The sequence below is a fragment of the Haplochromis burtoni genome, unplaced genomic scaffold (genome assembly GCF_018398535.1).
Source record: "Haplochromis burtoni strain Fernald_Lab_line unplaced genomic scaffold, NCSU_Asbu1 Contig_470, whole genome shotgun sequence".
Taxonomy (NCBI): Eukaryota; Metazoa; Chordata; class Actinopteri; order Cichliformes; family Cichlidae; genus Haplochromis; species Haplochromis burtoni.
This window is the reverse complement of record NW_024582831.1, coordinates 330,673-355,261: the sequence shown is the minus strand read 5'-3', so window position 1 is coordinate 355,261 and position 24,589 is coordinate 330,673. Positions and strand designations below refer to the sequence as shown.

Genomic DNA, 24,589 nt, shown 5'->3' with positions numbered 1-24,589 from the left:
GTTCTTCCTGTCATTCGCCCATTTGACTTGATGGATGGTGGGTGGTGACGCAAAACACCTGCCACACGCGCACACACAGATGCACACAACCTAAAATGGGCCACAACGCATGCAATCAATGTGTGCAAATATGCTTGAAAGAAGAACGCAGCAAATAAACACACAAATACTGTCTATACACAACATCTGAGGTCACAAACTGATGTCCACATGAGAGTATAAGTACACAAACAGACACACCACAACACAAAGCTGCCATTTCCCAACACTAGCCAAACCATTAAGTACTTTCTTGTTAACTTCCAGGGATTTTTTTTATTATCTAGTCTGGCGAGGACTAAATTAAGGACAGCAAGCACACATGCAGTCGACACCAACGGGGCGTACAGACAGATCCCTCTTGCCATGGTTGACTTCCGATGTGGCCTGAAGTGTAAACAACAGTTTATCTCCATAGAGGACAAATGGACAGCAGAAGCACAGAGAACACGAGAAGCGGGGGAGGATTTGAACCCTGAGGTCATCACTGCAAATCCCACAAAGGAAGAAGAAGAAATGAGGGAAATCTGAGGATTGCGCTCCTAAACAATTTCTCACCACAAGAGCCCTTGGTTCCAACACAAAGCTAAATGAAGAGCATACTTGAGGATAAGGTAAAGTAAACAGAAATGACTCCAAAATGACTGCTGCTCTGGGCCTTACAGATGTATAAAAAGACCATTTAAAAACTAAAAAATTTACACTTAAGCACCTATTTTAGCAAAGATATGGAAATGGTTGTGTTTTCTGGTTACTATTGGCCAAACATCTCAATTAGAGGTGTCACAATAACTGTATACAAATTACATCACAATATTTATCTGACAAATATCTGTCAATCATAGATGCATTAACATTTTAATTAAATGTGTAAATGATTATTTTGTTTGCTTAATGTAATTAATGTAATGTAACCCTCTCTACTTGTATTTAGAATCCCATTAATTTGTTAGGACAACACAACAGTAGCAATTTCGCAGGGCAAGCAAGGAAGACTGTGCTTGCCCAGTGAAATCTAAAAACAATTAAAGGACAATTAATAGGCAACAATTAATACACACGTGCCAACACGAAAGCATTCTTTTTCCTTGCATCTGAAACAGTCCTAACATAAAGTTATTGTCAGTTCTACAGATCTTCTGGCCTGTTTGCAGCCACCTTTAAAAATGTGTCTTTGGAAACAAGCTGGGCTCTGCTTGCCTCTAATTTCACTGAAATCTGTAAGTGAGGCCAGTATTTGGATGAGCACACGAATGCCTCGTTAGCAATGTCAGACCCAGAGAACAGCAGCTTCTTCTGGTTCTCTGGTCTTTGACAGAAAATTGATAGAAAACTACCATGCCCACAAGCTGCCACTGGCTTTGCTTTCACTGCTCTGGGATCAGTTAGTTACAATCGACGTGTATTAGCATTAGCACATAACCAACTTCTCTGTGATTTATGGGATTTTCTGTGAATTTGTGATTTTTTTGGCAGTTTATTTCAGAGAATATGCACGATGAAGCTCTAATCTAAGTATTAAAACATGTTCAGCAGCTCAAATAGAAACAAGAATGATGTGTAGCAATAACCTGCATGTGTTTTAAGCTGAATTTAAGGTTTAGATTAGCACATTTACACTCCACTGATAGTCTGGGGACCGCTATGTGGTGCAACTGGTCTGTGGGACACTATTGGTTGTGCTGCTGTTAGTCCATGAGCCAGCCATGAAGAAGAATGAAGTTATAATATACAAAAACTTGAAGCGAAACTGAGTGTTAAAAACAAAAAGTCTCAACTTCAGCCACTTTTTTTTAAACAGTTATTCGCTTACAAGTGAACTCAGCTGTCAGTAGGGATGGGAACTGACACGAATGTAGCTATTTTGATTCCATTATCAGTAGCAGTTATTGATTTGATTCTTTGTCAGTTCCCTCATCGATTCTCATTGGCTCCACTTTGAGAGTCCCCACTATCTCCACGTAGGAGACACATTTGCGGGATGATAAATTACACTTTATGTGGAACAGCCTTCAAAAAATTTGTAGGTCATCAAAAAAATTTGGCCAAGGACATGAATGTAAGCTATAACCTCGGGTAAACACCATATCATGTGCAACCTTTTTCACATGGAAAAATTACTTATTTTAAGTTGTATACTCATAAAACTGATGCACAATAACAGTCTTAATTAAGATACATGATTATGCCTAAAACAAATCAACATATTTTGTTTTTTTAAAACCCTGATGTTTAGGCTTGCAAGTGGTAATCTGAGGTCAGCAGTTAGCTAAAAAAAAAAAAAGAAAAAAAAAGTTTGTTTATGTGTTACATCCTCATTTCCTGGTGATAAACCAGAAGACCAACAACCAATAGTCTGCTTCACATTTCCACTTCTCTCTTCAGGATCAAAATGACAGATCGATAAAGAAGACCATTTTTACATTAAGTTATGTTAATATTCAGTTTGATTCTCATAAGAACTGAGATTATGTCAAATGTGTAAAATACAGGTTACCTTTCATGAAAAAAGTATATGAAAAAGTAACGAGCATCATTAATAGTGCCACTCACAAGCTAAATGCTAAGATTGCTAGATAGCCTAAAAAACAAAACATGCACAAACACAAAACAAAACTCTCTGTACCAAATGTGCAAGTGCACAAATATTGATATAAGATAGCCAAGGACACAGGGTGTGACTTTAAAAAGCAACGTTAAGGGAGTCTGTTGTCCATTTAAAATGTTCCAGTACAACTAAACAGTTTTAGAACTTGATGGATGGAATCATGATAAAATAATCACGAGTCCAAAAACATAATTAAACTGATTATTTCAGATGTAAAACATAAGGGAGATAAAGAGAGAGATAAACACAGACACTGATGTAAACACGGACAACAGGATGTGAATGACGTCGGCCAAAATGCTGGAACAACTATTTCTGTCAGTTGCGATTCTGGGGGTGGGAACGTGTGTTTGTATTTGTGTGTGTGTGTGTGGCCCATATGGTATCATGGGAATAAAATGAGAAAGCCACGCACACTCAGACTCTCACACACAGGGCAATGACAAAACTGGACACAAATTGATACCAAATTAGAAACTGTGTTTTTGTTTTTCTCCAAACAGACCAAGAGGAGCTTGGCAGGCAGGACAGACACTTGACGAGAGAAAGAGAGAGAAAGAGAGAGAAAGAGAGAGATGGGGATAGAAAGAACGTGAGAAAGAAAGCAGAAGGGAGAATGGAAGGAGGAATTAAAATAAAAGTGGAATGAGGGCTGGTGAGGTGGAAATTGATCCACAGGGAGTCAGTGTATATGTGTGTTGTTTTAGCTGGATGCTCTTGGATTCTTTGCTGACCTTTACAAAGATAGCAGCTGGCCATCTCGTATGGTTTTAGGATTGGTTTGTGTTCTGGTTCTCGAGCGCAAAACGAGCTGAAAAGCAGATGGAGAGCTAAGGAGAGAGCAGCGGCAGAAAAGAAATTCTCCTGTCGTTCATCGACCTCTCTGGAAGAGAGAGGGGAGCTGAGCAAAAGCGGAACTGCTTCAAGTGAACTGAGAGAAACAAAACTGGCAAATATTTATTTTTTGTTCTTGTGCTCTTTCATCCAAATAAAGCTTTCACTTCAATTGAGAACTGCGAGTCTGGCCGAGCTGCGTCCTTTCAACTTTTATGCCAAGAAAAATCACTTTGAATTTAGTTGAAGGGATGAGTTTTCACAGCAAGTTAAGAGTTGGTCGACTTTGGACAAAAAAAAACTTTTCGCAAACACAAACTTTTTTTGTCCGTGTCACTGGTCTAATTATTTAGGGATGGTCTCACCAAATGGTTACAGTTAGGCACAAGCTGAAGCCTCTTTGAGCCACTTCACAGGACAGTTTAGCTTCAACAGCTAGCTTCAGACGTGTTTGGAATACAATTCCCCACACTGTCAAAGTGAGTGAAATCCAGAGTGTGGCTGTTCACGAGTGTGGTGTCAGTGTTTCTACAGGTATATAAACAAGATGCAAGACTGGGCCATGTTGATATTTAGTGTGAAGCAGCTTGGATGAGAATGAGCTCCTCAAAGTCTGAAGTCTGAAGAAACAACTTGAGGTGATTCAGACATCTGAACCTCCAAAACAAGGTTCTATGAGGTTCATTTCAGGCATGTTCTAAAGGAATGATAGTGTCTGGCCAGCTGATTTGGGAATTCCTTGGTGTGCCCAAAGAAAAACTGTAGGTGGTGGCTGGGAATCTCTATTTAGACCGCTGCTCTCTCAAACAAGACCTGGATAAGTGGATACATGGGGCTGAGGGGCAGATGGCCAGACCAATGGAGCTAATGGCTGGACCAAACTTCAAAATGAACAAAAACCTTAAACGTAATTATTTGATCAGTGTCTATTTTTGGCCAGTCATTTTATGCAGAACTTTTGTTTTGATTGGTAACGTTAGAAAATAATGTGATTGCAATTTTTAGCACTTTAATGTAAAACGATACAACATTTGATTGTAATTAGATTATTTCTAAACTCGACGTAGATTCATTTGTAAAATTTAAAAATGTAACATACAAGTCTCATAGTCGGAAGTCCAGACAAACAAAAGTCAGAACACTTTTGTATTAAAATATTCTGCTGTTTCAATTTCTCTCTTTCTTTTGTTCTTTTTTACACTCCTTTATTTTTAACCACTGACTCAGCCCTCCTCAGCATCCAGGATATCAGTGTTTAGAAGTCCTCCTACAGTATTTGTTTTACTTTTCAGAGTAGAAACAATAACATTATTGAAGCGTGATATAATTGCTGTCAAGCCTGACGCACCAACAGTCACCAAGTTTGTCTATAATTGCTAGCAAAACACAGAGTTATTTATTTTTTTTATATAAAATATAGAGAGTACTTTTCCATTCTAGTGGGAACATTCTGGGAGGGAAGCACCATAAGATGACTGGAAAAAAGAAGCACCATACTGGAACTCTAGCAGAAACTCCTAAAGGTCCTGGATGTAGATTCAAAGTGCCCAAAGTTACATTTTTCTCAAACATCTTTGCTTTTCTTATCTGGAGGGGTGATCTAAATATTTGTGGCTTACATCAGATGGAAAACTGACAGTTCGATGGAGCGTCCGGTATGTTGGAGCATTTCTTCTGTATGCTGTTTATGACTACAGAAATTAATCACATCCAAACAATACGAGAGCTGGAGTCAGAGAGTGATTGGGCGGTTTTGCTTGATAAATGGAGGAAGTAATTAAATTGTAGTAAAAGTTACTGCAGACTAAATTACTGTCAACAGGCTGGATCAGCATAAAGGATGCTGCGTTCTGTATTCCAGGAAAAGATTGAACAATGCAAAACTAAACAAAACAGCCTCTATAATTATAAGGGATATGTGGCAGAAGTGATAGGGAGATGGACGGAGGGATGATCTGATCAGAAAGATGGATGCGAGATGGATGGATGAAAGATGAAGGGAGTGCCGTCCTCAGATCTGTTTTACTATCATTTCACAGCCTAAACGTGCAAAGGTCAGCTGTTATTAATGGCAGGCCCCGAGGAGAGCAGATGAGTGTGTATGCAAATGTGTGTGACAGGCAGCGAGTGTGAAGGCTTGCATGTCACACCTTTCTGCTCTAAATGCCATGCAGGCTGCCATTAGTGTCGTTGCTGAATCGTCCCCACGGGGCTTGAAACTCAGGGTGTGTTTGGAAATGTGACCTGACACTCCCTTCACTGCTTTATTCGACCACAGAAGAAGTTAAATTTTTCTATTATGAGCTAATATCTGCGCAGGAGGAGATGCATGTTAGCACCTAAATTTCTCCCTGGTGCATTTATCCAAATTGCGTGAGTATTAAACTAACAGAAGAGCTTTGTAGCATCTATTTTTTGTGACAAGTGTCATAAAATCCTTGGAGAGCACATCTTTATGGTTACTTTGTTTACACTATGAATATGCATGTCTCTGTTCACAAGCCGTTTCTTTCTTCTTTCAACACACTACTGTGCTCCTATGTCCTGTGTGCACTTCAAGGATTCGGCCTCATTTTACCACCAGACAAATGCAATGCATTTGCCACCAAGTTAGCTTTGTTAGCAGTGTTACTCAGGACTGTTTGGTCAGCAGCTTAGCTGTGAGTATTGCAGGGAGAATGGGGAAATGTCCTCTGTGAGATGTGTGATGAGAGCACACAACATGCTATCAGGCTCTTTTTGCAGACCAGCACATCTTCAAAAACATCGCCACAATACCAAACAGATCCTTTACCTTGTCTTGCTGAACTACACAGGATCCATAGAGACTGCACGTGGAAGCGCCTTAAACAGTGCATTCTTTCTAATGGCCAACAGGGGGCGACTCCCATGATTGTTTAAATGGGTTGTGTCAGAAAGACAACTATTGTAGTTTCTGACATCATTGTGTTGTCCACCTTATTGGATATGATACAACCACATGTATCCGCTGACCAAAAAATTCTCTGAGTGACCGCTTTGGTTGCTAGGAGATCACCGTTTCCTGCAATTTTTCCATGTTAGTCAACAAATACTCACTAATTGAAGGGTGCAACACAAATTTTGCTTTCAAAGTAAATGTTTTTGACTGCATGTAACCGATTGGTGAGTAAATGGCGTCACTCGTGGAGTCATGAGAGCGACTCTACCCATGTTGTAATGGAAAGTGACCAAACTTGGGTAGGGTTGAGTTGAGTAAGTGTTACTCTAATCAGAGATGATGCATAACAGTCATGGGTTGGCCTCCCCCAGAGCACGGACCTCAACATTATCAAAGCAGCGGGTATCATCTTGACAGAGAACAGAACAAAAGGCAGTCAACATCGACAGAACAGTCTCACTGAATAAAACAGGAAGTTCAAGCTGTACATTAACATGTTCATTAGTGTCCAGAAGAACATTAAACAGATGAGCCTAGATTTTAGTGACAAAATTCAGGTTTTGCCAGTATAATCTCTAAAACATTATCTGCACATAAAGAAGATTTTTGATAAGAGAGGCTTTCTGGTTTCCGTTTGTAGTTCAGTTTTAGTCAGAGATCTGCTGACGAGTCAAGTTTTGGGAAGAATAGGTTGATTGTAGGAAAAGAGCGCAGCTGTAATAAATTTATACATAAAACTAGGTAGACAATATAGGAATTGTTGGCTTGGATATCTGCTGTCTACAACCAGAAGCTTCAAAAAATTAGGCCATAATGGGTTGCCAACATGGTATGCCAGTATTATCTGATTGGGAAGTACTGTTTAATATACTCGCTTCCAAAATTACCAGAATTATTGCAGTTTTTGTTAACAGCTACAATATAACTGTTTGACCCAAACAAACTGATAAATGCCTCCTGCGATTTACCAAAAACACATTGTGAAAAGTTTGCCTTGAAAATATACAGGATGAAGTCATTTAGATTTCCTTAGATCAAGTCTAAGGAAATCTAAATGACTTTTAATCTGCCCTGCTACACATGTGGATGGACACAGTAATTTAGCACAATTCTCTAAACTTAAAAGCAACTAAATGTCACCTCGTCCCAGTCTTTGCTTCTTCCAAAAGGACAACAAATGCAGCGTAAACGCAGAACGAATGGGGTGCAAATGCATGCAGAGGTGCTGCTCCACTCCACCTAATGTATTTTTGGCTGAAGCTGTGTCCCAGTTGTGTGCGGCTCCTTGGCGTTGGGAGGCAGGTGAAGGGTGTCTGGTGACAAAATGCCTGGTGTGTAGCCTATTTTCCGGGTTTTGACCTTCCTTGAACACACCGCTGTGAGGAGAACGAAGATGAATTGGAGCGCTGAAGCTGTCCACTCACAGGAAAAATAAAAAAGGGAGGAGGAACCGATTGATAATAAGTGTTTCTTTCAATTTCTGTTTCAGTTTGCCGTTTTCTCTGCAGTTTTCTTTGAATGTCATCTGTTTCTCCTTCCCTCTGTTTCCTGAATAGGGAGTAATGGAGTGTTTGATGTACATGGAGAGGTTTGGGACAAACAGCATGCCAGATTGTCTCCTGTTTAACCTGCGTGACATGGAAACACAACAAACTGCCAGCAAACTAAATAGAAGAAAACAGATTAGACTGAATGGGGGAGCCAGTGAAAGATTTGAATTTTAACCTTTAGACATGATGGTGTTTGTTCTACCAGGCCATCCAGGGTTAGAATATCACTTTTCTTTTTTATAAATCTCACCTGACTCCTTCACACACATCATTCTTCTTCATTTTACTCCCTCCTCTCACTGTCAAACATTTCTCCGCTCTCTTGTAATTACTGTCACCTTCTTTGTTTGTACTTCCTTTGTGTCACGTTCAGGTCACATCGCAGCAAGCTGGAGAGAAGGATGACATTTTATTGCTCTGGCTTAAAAGTGTTGATGTGAACAAGTTTGAAATAGCCGCAATGTCAACATCCGAGCTGACAGAGATTATTTTTAAGCTACTTGATTTTTCTTTTTAAAAAGGAAAGAAAAGGATGGTTAAAAAAAATGCTTCTCTGGAGTTTATTTTGATTTCTTGTTTACAATTTGGAGCACAAATGGATGCAATTTTCAGTCATACAGAAACTAAACACAATATTTTTATACTGCGTTTAAGTTTTAATTTTTCTAAAAAAATATCTAATCAGGGTGTAGGCCAAAAATAATGAATGAGATTTCTTTTGGACTCACAGGTTACTGTCATCATTTCCTGTTCCTTAAATACTTTTGTTTAATTTTGTTAGTCACTATTTAGTTTTGTTTCATGCGTGGTCAAATAATTTATTCAGATAATTTTTAGACATTTTTCTTTTGACATCTTTTAAACATTTTTTTAGCCCGTCGTGTCTGCCATCTCAATTAAAATTTAGAAATTTTAGTCACGTTTTCAATAACTATATCCATTTGATTCTATTCTTTTTTCCCCTTCTTCTTCTTCATATTCACATAACAAAATGATCCAGATGTGCTATACCTAAAACATCTAGGGAGAAGAGGTGAGCTTAAGTCTTTGTAGACTTGCCAAGAGATGTCCGATTACTTTTTTCAAGTAACAAGTAAAGTAAGGGATTACTATTGCAAAAACGGTAATTAGATTACCGTTACTTTCCCGTAGGAACGCTGCGTTACTGCGTTACTAAAACCGTGATTTTTTGCGAGAATGTCTCATGACAGTGATATAAGCGAGTGCAACGTTCCTGACAACAGCTGTGTGCAGATCAACAATGGATCATATATCGAGTGCGGGAGTAAGTATGAGCATGTAGCGTTTAACGCTTGGAAGTACTGACCTTACTTTAAGTTAGATTCCATAAAAAGTGACAAAAACATTAGTGTCCGTTGTGACGTAATGGGAAACTCACAGAGAAACTCGCGGATTCTTCGACTGACCGCTGCGGCTCACCTGCACCAGGGTAAACCTCCGCCTACCTATTCCTGCTTTACAGGTGAAAATAGAGCAAAAGGACCGCTAGTCTTTGACTTTATTTATTTTCTGCTGTGTTTTACTTGCATCTATTTAAAAGAGTGAGTGTTAACACACACAAAAAATTATGTGCTGGAATGTGCAGAAAATAAGTTTAAATGTTAAACAAATTTCTTTCAGTCAGAGAATGTTGCATATAATTAAATTTTTGCTTAATGCATAAAGTTAAAAGATAAAAAATAAAACAAGTTTTAAAAAGAGACTTTTCCATTTGATTACATTTTGTATGATGGATTATGTAGAAAAAGTAGAATTGGGATGAAAGATCTATCGCTTTATCATCTATTCAGGTTGTAAATCGTGTTTTTAAAAAGTAACTAAGTAACTAAGTAACTAAGCAATTAATTACTTTTGAAAATAAGTAATCAGTAAAGTAACATGATTACTTTTTGGAGGAAGTAATCAGTAATTAGTTACTGATTACTTTTTTCAAGTAACTTGACCAACACTGCTTGCCAACGGCTAAAAGGCTAATATTACTCACTGGTAGGCTAAATAGTGAGTCTCAATTTTTAAACCTTGATTTAAGAATTCTATTAATATTTGCAAATTTTACAATTTCTCTCCTCTGTATCAATTTTAAAGACAAACTTAAAACAAACTTTGGTGGTGACGGTGAGGCTAAATAACTGCACAGCTTCCTTTCAGCAGCTAATATTATAGCTATCAGCTAGCTAATGTCTGTGATGTTAGCTAGCCGCTAATATCGCAAACAGCACAAAAGATGAGGTACCCATTGTAGCATCATCCATTGGTTTTGGAATTTTGGATGTTAGCGCTTTGAACGCTGCAGAGTTTGGTTTTTAGAAGATGAAATGGTGCAGATCTTAGTGATCAGCTAATCCTAGCTAGCTTGGCTAACAAACTGCAACACCGGTACTTATTGTGAGAAGTGACTGACCAGGTGTGTTGGAGAAATAGCTGCAGAGACACAAAACTGAACGCCTTTACCATTCATCCCTGTACTTTAGTCATCCATAAGAAGCTGTGGATACAGTAAAGTAGACAGTGAAAGAGAAAAGAGCTGTGATAAACTGCACAGTGATACTGTAACTCCAGCTGTGATATGTACATTTTTAGGGTGCTCTACAAACACCCGTGGCTGTCACAGAGCTATTAATGCAAACTGGTTTACTTCCTCTCCTCTCCACACAGTTCAGAGACAGAGAGACAAAAAGTCTAGAGCACTTTATAGGTGCATAAATATATAATTTATTACTAACTGTGCATTTGTTTCAAGGGACAGAAAATCATTTCTGAGGGTTTGTGAGAGATAGCAAGAAAGGTAAGCTTGTATATCACACACACATTTACGCACAGAGTGGGGGACAGATAATACCAGATGAAGATTGAAATTGGAGGAAGAATCAATATTTCCATTCAAACGTCTGTTTCATTTTCTCCAGATTAGAGCAGACCGTTTCTCTCTGTTCCATCACCAAACAACTACCGAGCACACAACAGTGTTGCCGTGTGTGTGTCTTTCAGGGGTGATATTTTTCCACCAGCTGCTCAGTGAAGGACGTTCAGTTCAGTGCAAGACTTCCTTCGTATGCTACATCCTATGATTCAAAGAATAACAGAAATTTATAGTTACGTCTGCCTATTCACACTCACGATGGAATTTTCTAGCTTTTACATGGAATCACATACAAACACACTATATGGGACCTACTGTGTTTTTCCCTTATTTTCTGTCATACAAACACAGATACAGCGGTGGATGATCCCATTAAACATGGCCAAAGTTTAAAATAACTAGGTCAGAACACACAAAAGCTCAGGTTCAGACATAGAGCCAAACAACACAGTTATAAACAAGTGCTAGAGCGCTTGCTCATCGTGGATCATCTGATTGTTGGAGTTTTCTCTGTATTATTGTAAGCTCTTTACCTTACAATATAAAGAGCCTTGAGGGAACTGTTGTTGTGATTTGGCACTATGTAAAAACTGAACTGTATTGAGTTTAAACTGTGAATCATGCAAATCTGCTCTGTTTTAATTTATTTAAAAAAAAAAAAGCATGAAAAGGCCCTCTTAAAAACCAAACCCGGCAAAACAATATTAGGAGAAAAATGAGAGAACGCTGATCAATAATGAAGCTTGATCTTGAATTTATTATTATTAGAAATGCTTCAATACATCGGCCTTGTTGCTGATATTGGCATATAAGCAAATAAAGTGTCATTTAGAGATGACAGTGAGTGAATTTTATCTGTTTAGTTTTAGCTCAATTTTCAGTTTAATTTTCAAAGATACTGTGATGAGAAGCTAAGACACTTAAAAACAGTTGAAACATAGTATTATTTTTTTGTGACGATATCGCTGTCTTTAATACGATGAACTTGTAATTTGTGCAATGATGAAACTTCACTGGCATGTCTGTTACAGTGACCGTTACAACCACTCAGTAACTGACAGTGCTGTGCAATACTGCAAATTTGGTAGCAGTGTAATAATAAGTAAATACAAGGTACCAATATTGATATGGATACTTTTATCTTATAAATTTGTTTTATGTAGAGGAGAACATTTTCACATGATTTTTGAGATCATTAATTATTAGTTTGCATATTCTGAACATTCTAATGACCCCTAAATCAATGATTTCTACCTTTCACAATTGTTTAAATGTGCCACAAGCTATAATAAAAATAGATGTGACAGTCAACACAAAAAGGTTCAGATAGTTTATATTTAAGCTATACTTTCTATTAACAATCAAAATAAATGAACACAATTCAGTGGGCTACATGCTGAGCGTAGAAACAAAGTATCAATCCTGTTGCACTAATATCAGTCTAACACCAATATCAGCATTGATATCGATACTATCGCTATTTCAATCCATCTGCCTAATGAATCGTTTTTTGCATTTTTCAAATAAAATAAGAAAAAATGTGTCATTTGTGACTTGATATTGAATATTTTATCTGCCGGAACAAACCACGGTGTTAAATCAGTGAACGTTGAATAAATGAATGTGTGCTGCATGTGTCTCCATATAAGCCGACTTCCTGTACATAGACACAATCACTGGCCTCCACAGGGACTGACAAAGAGGGAGATATGGGACATATGAAGACACTGAGAAGCTTCCGTGGGTACACATACACGTGTGTGTGTGTGTGTCTGTACATTCCATTTCCAGCGTCCACAGTGTCCAAATAAACTGTCAACCCTGAAATGGCTGATAAAGTGTGTGTGTGTGTGTCACAATATTTGTCCTGTGTTATTGGAGCTCTGAGGCCGTAGAGTCTTCTATAAACACCCAGCTGTGAATTATTCAACAAATAAACACATCCAGGACCTCATACTCACACACACACGCACACACACACACACACACACACACCACACACACACACAAAAACACACACACACACACACCCCCACGCACACACTCACACACACACACACACACACAGTATTGATCTCAAGCAGGACACATACATAGGCATATTTAGAGCAAACACATATTTGTATGTAAAGATAGATAAATGTTATTTGTTTCAACAAACACACACACTCTCTATCACACACACACACAGACCTACCAACCAAAAGATAAAGATGACTGATACCTTAGTTTGACCACGAAGCACACAGTTACTACACACAAAAATATGTGTATGTGGATTTGATTTTTAAAAGGGAGGAAAAGCTGATGGAGAGATTGTGCTTCAGAAAGACACACACACACACCATTTCACTTTGTCTCAGCTTAAGTGGATTTAGCTGTTGGTCAGTTCAGTGCAAGGTGAGACAAAAATTATTGGCCCATTTAATGATGGGGTGACACCTACAGTTTGAAGGAGGTACTGCGTCACACACTTTCTGGTTTGTTCAGAAGTCAAGCTGTGTGTAGGTGTGTCAGGTGTGTCAGTATCTTCAGTAAGATAACATTATAGGTCATAGATTGTTTGCAGGTAATAAAGCAGGAAACATATAGATACAGCATTAAATTAATCAAAACTAACAAAAAATAGTTTTTCTTGTAAATAAGAAAAAATGATTATTTTCAGTTACCGTATGATGTTTATTTTGTTGGTGTAAAACACAAAAAAGAAACAATGAATGATTCCATTGCACTGCATGTCATGCTGTGTATGATTGTGTATTTGACACATTCAATATGAATTTGATTATATAGGTTGCATCAAATTTAATGAAATCTTTCCACCACAAACAAAATCTATTGAAACTGGAAATTTGTACATGACTATCTATTGACTGTTTGTATTAGTTATTATATTATTGTACTGCTGTTAACTAACTAATATGTAACAATAAAAGGAAATCCTGAAACTAATAAAAACCAAAAACAAGTAAATCCACTCTGCATCCCTCTAAAGTGGATTTAGTAATCAAATAAGTAAGGATCTTCCATTGTTTGGCAACATTAACTGATGCAGTGAGTAGTTTCCCATAATCACACGAGAAGACATCCTCTGTGGTCATGTTACTCCATTTCAGAAGACAAATTATTGCATCAAGCAAAGAAAACTAAGGAGACAGATGAAAATACTAAACCTGGGAACTGTTCAATGCACGTGGTGGACTATTATCTTGGAAGAAGAAATGTGATCTGGAAAATGAAGATTGGATTTTAGAACCTCTCACAGCCTCATCTGTTGTAGCAGATGACACCCTGAGCCTGATTCTTCTGGAGGTTTCTTCCCGTTAAAAGGGAGTTTTTCCTTCCCAACGTCGCCAAGTGCTTGGGTGGGTTGTATAATTGTTGGGGTTTTCTCTTTGTTCTTGTTTGTTTGCCTTGAGGCACCTGTTGTTCTGATTTGATGCTACATGAATTGAATTAGCTTAACTGAACTGAATTGAACTGAACTGGAAAAAAAGGTCATATGGTCCTAGGAGCCCAAATTTACCCTGTTCCAGAATGTTGGTTGTATCAAGGTAAGAAGACAGATGCACCACGTTTAGTGACTACTGTATAAGCTTCATCTACCTGGGAAGCATAGTCAACAGAGATGGTGGTGCAGATGAAGACGTTAGGAGCCGGATCAACAAAGCAAGGCTTGCATTCAACTCCCTGTGACCTATCTGGAACTCCAAAGTCTTATCCCAGCGCAGCAAGATCCGCTTTCACCAATGTGAAAGCAGTCCTCCTGTATGGGTCCGAAATGTAGCGGGTGACCAACACCATTACCAGCAAGATACAGATTTTCATCACCAAGTGCTTGCGACACATCCTTAACATCAGATGGCCTGAGAAGATCTCGGACACAGACATGTGGAAGAGAACCAGCCAGAACCCAGTCGGTCAAGACATCAAGAAGAGAAAATAGGGCTGGATAAGCCACACACTCCAAAAACCATCCGACAAAGTCACAAGGCAAGCACTGGACTGGAACCCACAAGGAAAAAGGAAAGTGGGGAGACCCAAACAGACGTGGAGAAGATCTGTCGAGAGTGAAGTGAAGGCCGCCAGAATGACGTGGACCCAGCTGAAGAGAACGACCCAGAACAGAGTCCATTGGCGTGGTGTTGTGGCCCTAAGCTCCACCAGGACTCTACAGGAAAATTGATTGATTGATTGATTGATTGATTGATTGTATAAACTGGGACACTTCAGGTCTAGCTTCCGCAACATTCCCTAAAAATGAGGTTACCCATTGCTTCTTTCATGTCAACATAAATACACTGAATGACCAGGTTTTCCTATGAATTGATTTTGTTCTTCCCTGAAGACTTTGGGCTGAAATTGAGAATAATTTGGAGAAAACCTCATGCAGCAAAAGTTGTGACACTGTACAAGCTTAAGCTAAACAATGCCATGGTGAATGTGCCCCATAAGGCAGCCCAGTGAAACAGAGTGATTTTTTGTTAATAAATCAGGTGGTGTATAACAACTTAAATCATGAAAACATCACATAAAGGAGAACAAATATCTCATTAGAATCATGTGACTTTTTTGGCTTGTCGCCATTGCAAGCCAAAGACCTGAAAACTGCTGATCATCAGCTACCAGTGAAACAGAAGAGGAGGATACACAAGTGTACCACATGAGACACAAGATTTATGTTCTACTTAGTTTCATAAGACATTTTCAAAGATAGATAAATTAAAAATTCAGCCCACTCTATAACTTTAGTAACTTGTTCCACATCGTCCAGCACAAACGTTTGCTAGGACCTGGTCACCCTACCGGGACCTCAACCAAAAGAGCTCCCACTGGCTACAGAACATGATAACATGACATAGCATAAAACTTTTGAGGATGCACCAGTTTACTGGCCAGTCATTACTCACCTTACTGACTGCCAGCATTAAACGATGTGGACTGGATTTGTCCTCAATAGCACCATGAAGGGCTGAAACACCTGTACACAGTTTTCCCAGCACAAAAGCTTGAATTAATAACAAGCAAACACCATCTGTATAGGACAGGACTTGTTAAAAAATTAAAAAATAAATAAACAATAGGAAAATTACAAAGAGGAAGTTCATGTCACGATAGAGGTCAAACTAAGGCAAATTACTGCATCCAATAAGGGCTATGACATAAAATAATAACAGCCTGGCACAGAGGCCAGATAACAACCCACTCTCATGGAGGTGGCAGATGCAGCAATACATCTGTAGTAGCCACACAAACAGCATCACAAAATTCAGCAACACTCGTTACTTGTAATATATTGATCATTTCCATTTTTACAGTGCTACGTAAAGAGTGGTGAAGCTCATGAAAATAAGAGCATATCACAAATTAAAAGGACATTTACTGGTGTCCCTTTTTTCATTTTGACCAACTCAGAACTCAAACTTGACTTGCCTGAATGTAAAGCATGTTAAAAACACAAAGCAGTGTCCACGGTTGTGTCCTTTTAGGACTATTTATATCCTTTGTTAAGATTAATTTGATGACAAATATAACTTAGAAAAAGGTACTATTTCTGTATCCAAGCATGAAGACTCATGCTTGTTTGGTTTTATTTTATATGTGACTTAAAGCTCTGCACATTTCCCAAAAGTCCGGGGAATCAAGCTCAGACTGCATTTTACCCTTAGCACAAATCAAATACTCGGTTAACAACTGTGGCGAACGACGACACAACAAATTGTCACATATGACACATCAAAACAAGAGCATGCTTTGAAATTCTGAGCATTTCTGCTACTTCTGCAACTATTATGATACTATTGTGATAGTTGTAGAATGTAAGTACCTCTCCTCTGATTGTCCACGACTGAGCTGTCCAAAGTTTTGATGGTGTTCAGCAGTAGTCTGTGTTCATCAACAGAAGGGTCAGTGAGAAAGGTTGTGGAAGATTGCAGTGTAGATACACCATTAACCAGAACTAAGACATAATGGCAGAGACTGAAATGATTAACTAGCAATGAGCGCTACCAATTTTGTAAAGCAGAAGAAAAGTGAGTAAAAAACTGACAGCTGTTTATAAAGTGTTGCCTTGTCCTGATTGTGAGCTAAATAAATGTGATCTCAGTGAAAACAGCCAAAAAAGTTTTTAGCTACTTCTTCAGCTTTTGCAAATTTTACTAAGCCCTGCCGTGTTGCTAGGCAAGTTAACCATTTTACTGCAAGTTATTTTGAATTTGATACTGTCTGCTAAAACGTTGGCTGAAAATAGGCAAAAAGTTCACTTTACAGCATTTTTTTTTAAATAGATTATTTTTAATTTCAGACAAAATTAAAAACAAACAAACAAACAAATGAGACAACTTGTACCTTTTTTGTTGTTTGCTAAACAGGTTTCTATGGAAGATTGTTTCCACCAATGGAAAAGAAAATGTCGTCTGTAAGTCGTTTAGGTATCTTAAAATTTGAATTACTCAGAAATATGTCAAAATTTGGAGACAACTGAAATTTAATTAATTCTGCCCGGCATTTGTTTTTCAGTAGCTGAAGCAATTTTCCAAAGATCTCCAGAGTGTATTTAATTACATTTTTACAATTTTACAAATCTGCTAATGGAAGAGGTTACCTTTTGGGCCTTCTGAAAAAATAGTTTTATTTTATATTATTTTTAGCTGCTTACAGTAATGTTATAGAACAATGCAAATATGATGTATTTTGCAAAAGTAATTACATTATATCGAAACCGGGGTAATGTATTTGCGCTGTATAATGAAATGTAACTTTTTATAATAAGTTACATTACACAGCTAAATGTCCAAAACTGTGACCTTCATTCAATTTGATTATCTTATATAAAATAAGAAGCAAACAGGCCTCGCCTGGTACATCTTGTCTTTTGAGGCAATGAAAATGGGGGATTGTGTGGAAAAGGTATCTGTAGTTCCTAAACAACTAATGTTGCACTTTTGTAAAAGCCTTTAAATTAAAGTCTGCGTTTTGATTACATATTTTCTTGAAATAAAATCCCCTGTGGTGGCGAACAGAAGCAAAACTACAAAAACAGTTTGTTGTTGCTCAAAAACTTATGGACCATCTCATCTGAGTGTGAAGCTGGAAAAACAACCCAGCACTTTGGGTTACAGTACATTACCCAGCTCCCCAGAAAACAACCCAAACTGACCCAAATCAAGCAGCCTCGATGGCTGGGTTAGAAAATTAACACAACAAATCATGGTGTGCGTTTATGTTGTTTTGACTTCTTGGTACAGCACCTTGAATCTATACCAGTCTGTTAATGTACGCTTTAGAAAGAAAATAGCCTTTTCCTTTAAATATTATTCATTTATTTATATCTATATTACAAGAAGAGAAAAAGTATTTGTGGGTGAAAATATGGAACTGTGTACAACTGTTCAGTCAAACAGTAACATTTACTTGAAATGATAACAAATAAATAATGAAATCCAAACTTTAACTGAATAAAAATCTGATGCATGGAAAAATAGTCAGAATGATAAAACTACTTTAAAAACATGATGTATGTTGCATCTGTTCTTCCTTCCTTAGACTGAAGAAACGACTGCCTGACTGCAGGACCTGGAAAATCATTAACAGAGCAAGTCCTTAACTCTGGCTCCCTCTGGTAGCTGAAAAAGTGGACTACGCCCACACAGCCGACTAAGGAAAAGATAACACTACTTCTCCCAGGTGCACATTTTAAAATAATTGTATGAAACTTTAACTATAACAGACTGAAAGCTTCATTACATCCATTAAAAAAAAATATATCTCTAACACATTCTGAGTTCTGAAACCTGTTTATTAATCCACTGATGCGTCTGCTCGTGGTTTCAAAAGCAACTTCAATACAACACAGCCAGCATTTTAACCTCAGGATAGAAATCTCGTAAAAACACACACCCACACACGTTCACTCTTAAGAAAATGCATAAAAACAGACGCACAATCCTTCATCGTCTTCAGTTCAGGAGCCTGACGATCACGCGGCAGCACGAACACACACAGGCCTTCAATAGCAGCTTTTTGTACAGCAAACAGGAAATCAGTACCACACGTTGTATCTATTAATTAAAGGGGCATTTCAGCTAATACATCAGTTTGTGGAAGGGCTTTAAAAATTAGGACAGTGAGAAATAAAAGAAAAACTTTAACATTGGATTAGCAATCATTTGTTTAGAGCACTTTATTAGGAACACCTGGGCAGCCCGCTTGCTCGTTCATACAGGTGAACCAGCTGGACACAACGTTTGAAAACTTCACAATAACACCACTGACATAACAGCAAACAGGCTGATCAGTCAAATTTATCTGTAACCTTGATACATGGTGTCTTTTTAGTAAGTTAATCCTGAGATACGAGCTCACATAGGTGGAAAGATTATTTACAGAAAGAATTAAAAAGTCATTTCATAATATGTTTGTTATTTACACAATATCATTTAACATTTTCACGCAGCTCTACAATAACTGAAAGTGTAGCGGATTGGTCAAAGTTACAAAGATGTCGGTGTTCCTAATAAAATGCTCACTGAGGGTCAAAGATCTACAGCTGTAAAGGGCACAAAAATATTTTAAAACATGAGTGAAAGAGAGTCTCAGTTCGGAGCTGCGATTGAAGTTTTTGCCAACGTGAGATGCAGAGAGAAAGACAAAATACGTGAATCAACTCTGTATGTAGTTTGTGTACAGCACTGTAAAGTAGGGCTGTTCGATATAACGATATATATCGGATGACGATATAAAAACATTTATATTTATATTTATTTTAGAAAACGGCGGCTGTTATAACTTATGTCTAAAAATGTATCGTTTCATGCATCGGTTAAAACACTCGACTCCAGCTACATGACGCGCAGCTGGAAACACTTCACACGAGGCGAGCTGCCCGAGATTCACCGAATTTACAGAAAATGTTACATTTTTGTGATTTATATCGTTATCGGACGATAGAATTCTTATATCGGGATATGAGATTTTGGTCATATCGCACAGCCCTACTGTAAAATCATTCATACAGAGTGCACCTAGAGACTTTCTTTTGATGTATTAGTACAGGATAATTCATGATTTGTCAATAAATACTGAGAAATGGTTCTCACGTATCCCTAAAGTGTTTATGTTTTTGGTCTAAGAATGATGTCGAGCCCAGAAATCACAATTCAAGTCTTTTTCACGTTTGTGGCCTCAAAAGTACAAACATTATGAATACCAATAGAAAAACTGGTCCCAAGCTATGATAACCACATCATCCTTTAAGTTCCAATGGAGACTCTACTAAAAACCGTTAAATGACTGAAGTGGGGGTAAAAAGGAGCGAAATATTGTACGTAACTGATTATACATCTGATTTCTCCCTCATGAAACCTGAAAAATGACTTCAAAACATGTAACAGCGCAGGATTTCAATGACTTGAACCTCAGTTTTAACACTTCCAGAAGCTGCTTTGACTCAGCAGGTTTCACTCTGGATGACTGATCCACATCCAGGACTCACAGCTCCGTCTTCTGCCCAGACAGAGGCACCTGCGGCTGGATCTCCTCGTCAGACGACACCCCTCCGTCCGTCTTCTCCACCGGAGATTTGCTCTTTTTCTTCTTCTTCACCTTCTTCTCCTTCTTCTTCTTGCTCGCCTTCTCTCCCTCCGAGCTGCCGTCTGCTCCTCCCTCGCCTCCTTCCTCACCTTTGCCCTTGCCCTTCTTCCCTCCCTTCTTCTTTTTCTTCTTCTTCTTGTCTTCTGCAATCGCTGCCTGGTCTCCCTTCTTCCAGTTCTCGTTCAGGCAGGCTGGAGAGAGAAATGGAAGGAGAAGCGTGGCGGGAAAATAAGATCGGGAAAACAGAAAGCAAGGCAAAGAGAAATATACAAATCTGAAAGTCACGACAATTATTTTATTGCACTTATTTTGATTTCAAAATTATTATTATTTTTGTAATTACAATATTTGTTTTGTCATTGAGGATTCTATTGTTTTTATTTTGCTCTTTACTACACTGATGGTGTAAAGGTCTCAAAAACTCAGGTGAATACCAGAGGGAGCCATGTGAGAAGGGAAAGAAAGGGGTGCAAAATTAAACAATCAGGAATCATGAATTACAAAAAACAACAACATGGATGTAACATCAGAGTTGTGTGTACGAGCGTTACCTCTGTCCTGTCCTTTGAGCACGTGTTTCTCGCACAGGTATGTGGTCAGGTCCTCCTCCTGGCTTCCTTTATACCAGTCCTCAATCACGTCCTCGTACTGCTCTATCATCACATCACACTGACCGCACACACACAAATTAAATTTAAAAGATGAAAATTTGACTATGTTTGGAGTTTAATTTTGGTTCCTTTGGGAATGTTTAAATAAATATATAAACACACCTGTTTTTTAAGGTCGGCCACTTCAGCTGACGTCTCGTTCCACAGCTCGTAGGGAATGTCCATCACCACGTTCACTCCTTTATTCACCAACCCATGCAGGGTGGAGAAGGTCTCCGACATGCCCTATGCCCGACGACACATTTAAAACTACAAATATGGACGACTGCATAGAAACCAAACTACGTTAAAAAGAAGCTAGACAATCATCGTCATACACTGATGACGATATGTGCTGTTTTGCTGCTGCAACAGACTGAGCATTAAAATCAAACCACCGACCTGATGATTAGCAGATGATCTGCCCTACCTGTGAGCCACCGCTACTCCAAAAATGAGGAAAACAGCCCTCTGATTGGACCTCTAAAGATTTTCCCAGTGAGTTTAAGGACTCAGTCACTTATTTGGGGTCTTACTGAATGAAACTTTAATCCAGTTTTATCACTGTATAATTTTACTGTTCTCTAAGTGTCAGCAAAGAGGGTAATCTGCAGTAAGCTCATTGGCTAACGGCCTGGGATCACAACTAGAGTGTGAAGCTTCACAGTCAGCACGTACAGTTTCAAACACCGAGAAGACGTCTATGGTCGGAGTTCAACTTCCATTGAATTCAGTTTTTGTGAACATTTCCTTTTATTTTCAGCAGTTTTCATAAACAGTAAAGCCGATCGAAAAAGTTTCAGGGTTTTAATGAGAACAGCTCAATATGCAGTCATTACATGTGAAGAAGCAACGGTGACAGCATGACTACATTCAGCTAAAAAACATTTTATGAAACAAACACGCAGCTTCACGTGTTGTCAACTATGAGCTGAAAAACAAGATGCTTGAAAACCAAACCCTAAAAATACTGATTCTTGCAGAAAGTGTCACGCGTCACATCCAGGGTGTTTAAAAATAACCGTTACACTGACCTTGGCAAAACGGTTGCTGCCACTTCTCTCTTTGTGCAGATTGTACTCCAGCAGCCTTTGACACACATTTTCTACAACCTCGATGAATCTCAGGTCTCTGAGGAGAAACACACATTAAACATCCCAGCAGGCGACAGAGTTAAAGCTTTTTTCTCCCTGTACCTTCTGTTTGGATTTGCCCTTTTTTTGTTTTGTCTGTTATCACCTCAGGATAAAACCATAGACCTCCTTTAAGTATAGGGGTACTTTCATAGCATCCAGGATACCAGCTGAGAAATGCCTTTAGTGTGGAGACGCGCTGACATGAAAACAAAGAGCATCGAGGAGCAGAAAACTTAAATGAAAAAGCTCTGTAATGTTACTTTGACACGGTCCATAAAATGAAGTCAGCGGTGACATGTGATCAGGTTTTTGGTTCACGATCCACAGTAAAGTGGCCTTTATAGCAACCCCTCAGCTCAGGGCCTGAGCTGAGGGGTTTCTAGAAGAACTAGAAGGAACAACAAGAAAAAAGCAGTCCTACATATTTGTTTACTAGCCCGCCTTGCATCCTAAAACATCCTGAGACACCCTCCCTCAGCCTGGTTGTGCTGGAGGTTTCTTCCTGTTAAAAGGGAGTTTTTCCTTCCCACTATCACCAAGTGCTTGCTCAAAGGGGGCCAGCTGATTGTGGGGGTTTAAACCTTACAATATAAAGCACCTTGAGGGACCTTTTGTTGTGATTTGGTGCTATAAATTCAATAAAACTGATTCTGTGTCCCCGCCCACGACCTAGAACTGGATAAGTGGTTGTAACAAAATGTGATGGATGGACTTAATCACAGCTGTATTTTAGTGTTCACGGTGAACACTAAAATACAGCTGTGATTAAGTCCTGCTGACTGTAGCAGAAATGTTATATTTCATGTCCAGACATGAGACGTATGCTGCCTTTCAACTTACCCTAAATCAAAAAAGACAAAAAGGGAAACATCGTGAGTTAAGTGTGTCTGACACATGTCAGCTCTGCAGACTGAACATAAACCTGCGTGTTCACAACCACATTTAGAATATTGTAACACTTTTTTTTTTTTTTTTTAAAAAGCAGGTCCTAAAACTGTGATGCTTTCAGATTAAAACTCCCATCGAGCTTTGCTCTCGCACACCACCCAGAGCACTTCAGCAGCTTCCCTGTTCTATAATAAGTTTCTGCACAGGAACTGAACCTGACCAAGTTCCTGTCCCTTGTTGCCGTCTGTCTCTGAGGGCGAGAGAAAGATCCAGAATCAGCCAGGCATACTTCTCCCTCCACACAGAGCAGCTTTTACTTCTACTTTGAAACCGGACTCTTATTTTTTTACGCTCCATTTCCCGGTACCAGGTGCGCACACACTCAAACTTACGACTTGACATATTTGATCGGCGACGCCCCCTTGCTGTCTATGAAGCGGTATTTCGTATCGATGACTTCTTTTGTCTTCCCCGTCTCTTCGAACGCCGACTTCATCTCGATGCTGACAAACTTGCAGACTGGAAAGGGAAACAGAGACAATGAGAAGAAGCCCTTTAAGCCTCAACAATGTCTCAACAAAGCAGTTAAACTCATCGGGTCATTGATGTCATCGAGATTCTCTGTTTCATTTAAAGTGTGCTTTTCCCCACAGATGGACTCCACCTGCACTGTCATGGACTGCAGGTGGAGGCGGTAGTCCTTCCTTTGCATTTCAGAGTAGGTTCCCAACTCCACCTGCAGTCCAGCATTGTGGAGTTGGGAGTCCACCCCTTGGACAAGAGGCAAAGCTGACCTGGCAGAGGACAGGTGGTACAGCAGCTATGAGAGGGGATGGGTTAGTGGCAGGATTTTCAAACTAAAATACCTACAATGAGCACCTTTAATTTAAAAGCAAGGCTGCAGGGTAGTGTTTGTATTGATGCTAAGAAATGGCCAATGGAGTAATTTCAAGAGCAAAAACCTAAAAGCAAAGCTTACAAATGTGAAATGTTAGCTAAGCCCAACAGCACTCCTGTTTTAATGTTTCACATAATCCTGTTTCAGTGCGACTTCCTCCACAAACAAACAGCCTGCTGTCAGTGTGAACCCACACAGAGTGGAAATTATACTTAGCACATATACTACGTGTATTATATATACAAATACTGCAGTATGACTTCTCTATTCGCTGTAGGACTCTTAGAGGTCCTCGGAGCCCGTTTTGAGCACCACAAGCCGCCTTACCTTCACATTTGTTGGGCAGATGAACCCAGTCATCGTCCCCATCCTTCGCTGCTCCGACCGAGGAAATTAGGAGAAAAAACGACAAATATGCCACTAAAATCATCCCGTCTGCTCTCTCCGAGTCTTTATCTTGTCATAAAACTTATTTGACTTTGAAACAACTGCGCAGAGCACCGTTATTTCCCCTGTTTTCACGCCTTCCTCTGTATCATCACTCCTGCTGCTTCACTTGCGACCGATCACTTCCGCTAAGGGCGTTACACAACC

At 39.0% G+C, this 24,589-nt stretch overlaps 1 protein-coding gene across 1 annotated transcript; it reads right to left on the bottom strand.

Annotated features, from left to right (window-relative positions):
- Positions 1 to 18,612: 18,612 nt before the first annotated feature.
- cnpy3 (canopy FGF signaling regulator 3) lies at positions 18,613 to 24,589 on the bottom strand. The gene is made up of 6 exons (XM_005946023.3): positions 24,323 to 24,589; positions 23,490 to 23,616; positions 22,108 to 22,204; positions 21,197 to 21,319; positions 20,975 to 21,092; positions 18,613 to 20,614 (listed from the first exon to the last, which is right to left on the bottom strand). The coding sequence occupies exons 1-6, from the start codon at positions 24,423 to 24,425 to the stop codon at positions 20,322 to 20,324; spliced, it is 861 nt and encodes a 286-aa protein (XP_005946085.1). The 5' UTR covers positions 24,426 to 24,589; the 3' UTR covers positions 18,613 to 20,321.

What these genes read in the sequence shown, in the direction of transcription:
- cnpy3 (XM_005946023.3), bottom strand. Translation starts at nt 24,425, where the DNA reads ATGATTTTAGTGGCATATTTGTCGTTTTTTCTCCTAATTTCCTCGGTC. An exon ending in TCTGCCCAACAAATGTGAAG is followed by an intron (nt 23,617 to 24,322) that starts GTAAGGCGGCTT and finishes TTCCCTTTCCAG; the next exon opens with TCTGCAAGTTTGTCAGCATC. An exon ending in CCGATCAAATATGTCAAGTC is followed by an intron (nt 22,205 to 23,489) that starts GTAAGTTTGAGT and finishes GTTTCTCCTCAG; the next exon opens with AGACCTGAGATTCATCGAGG.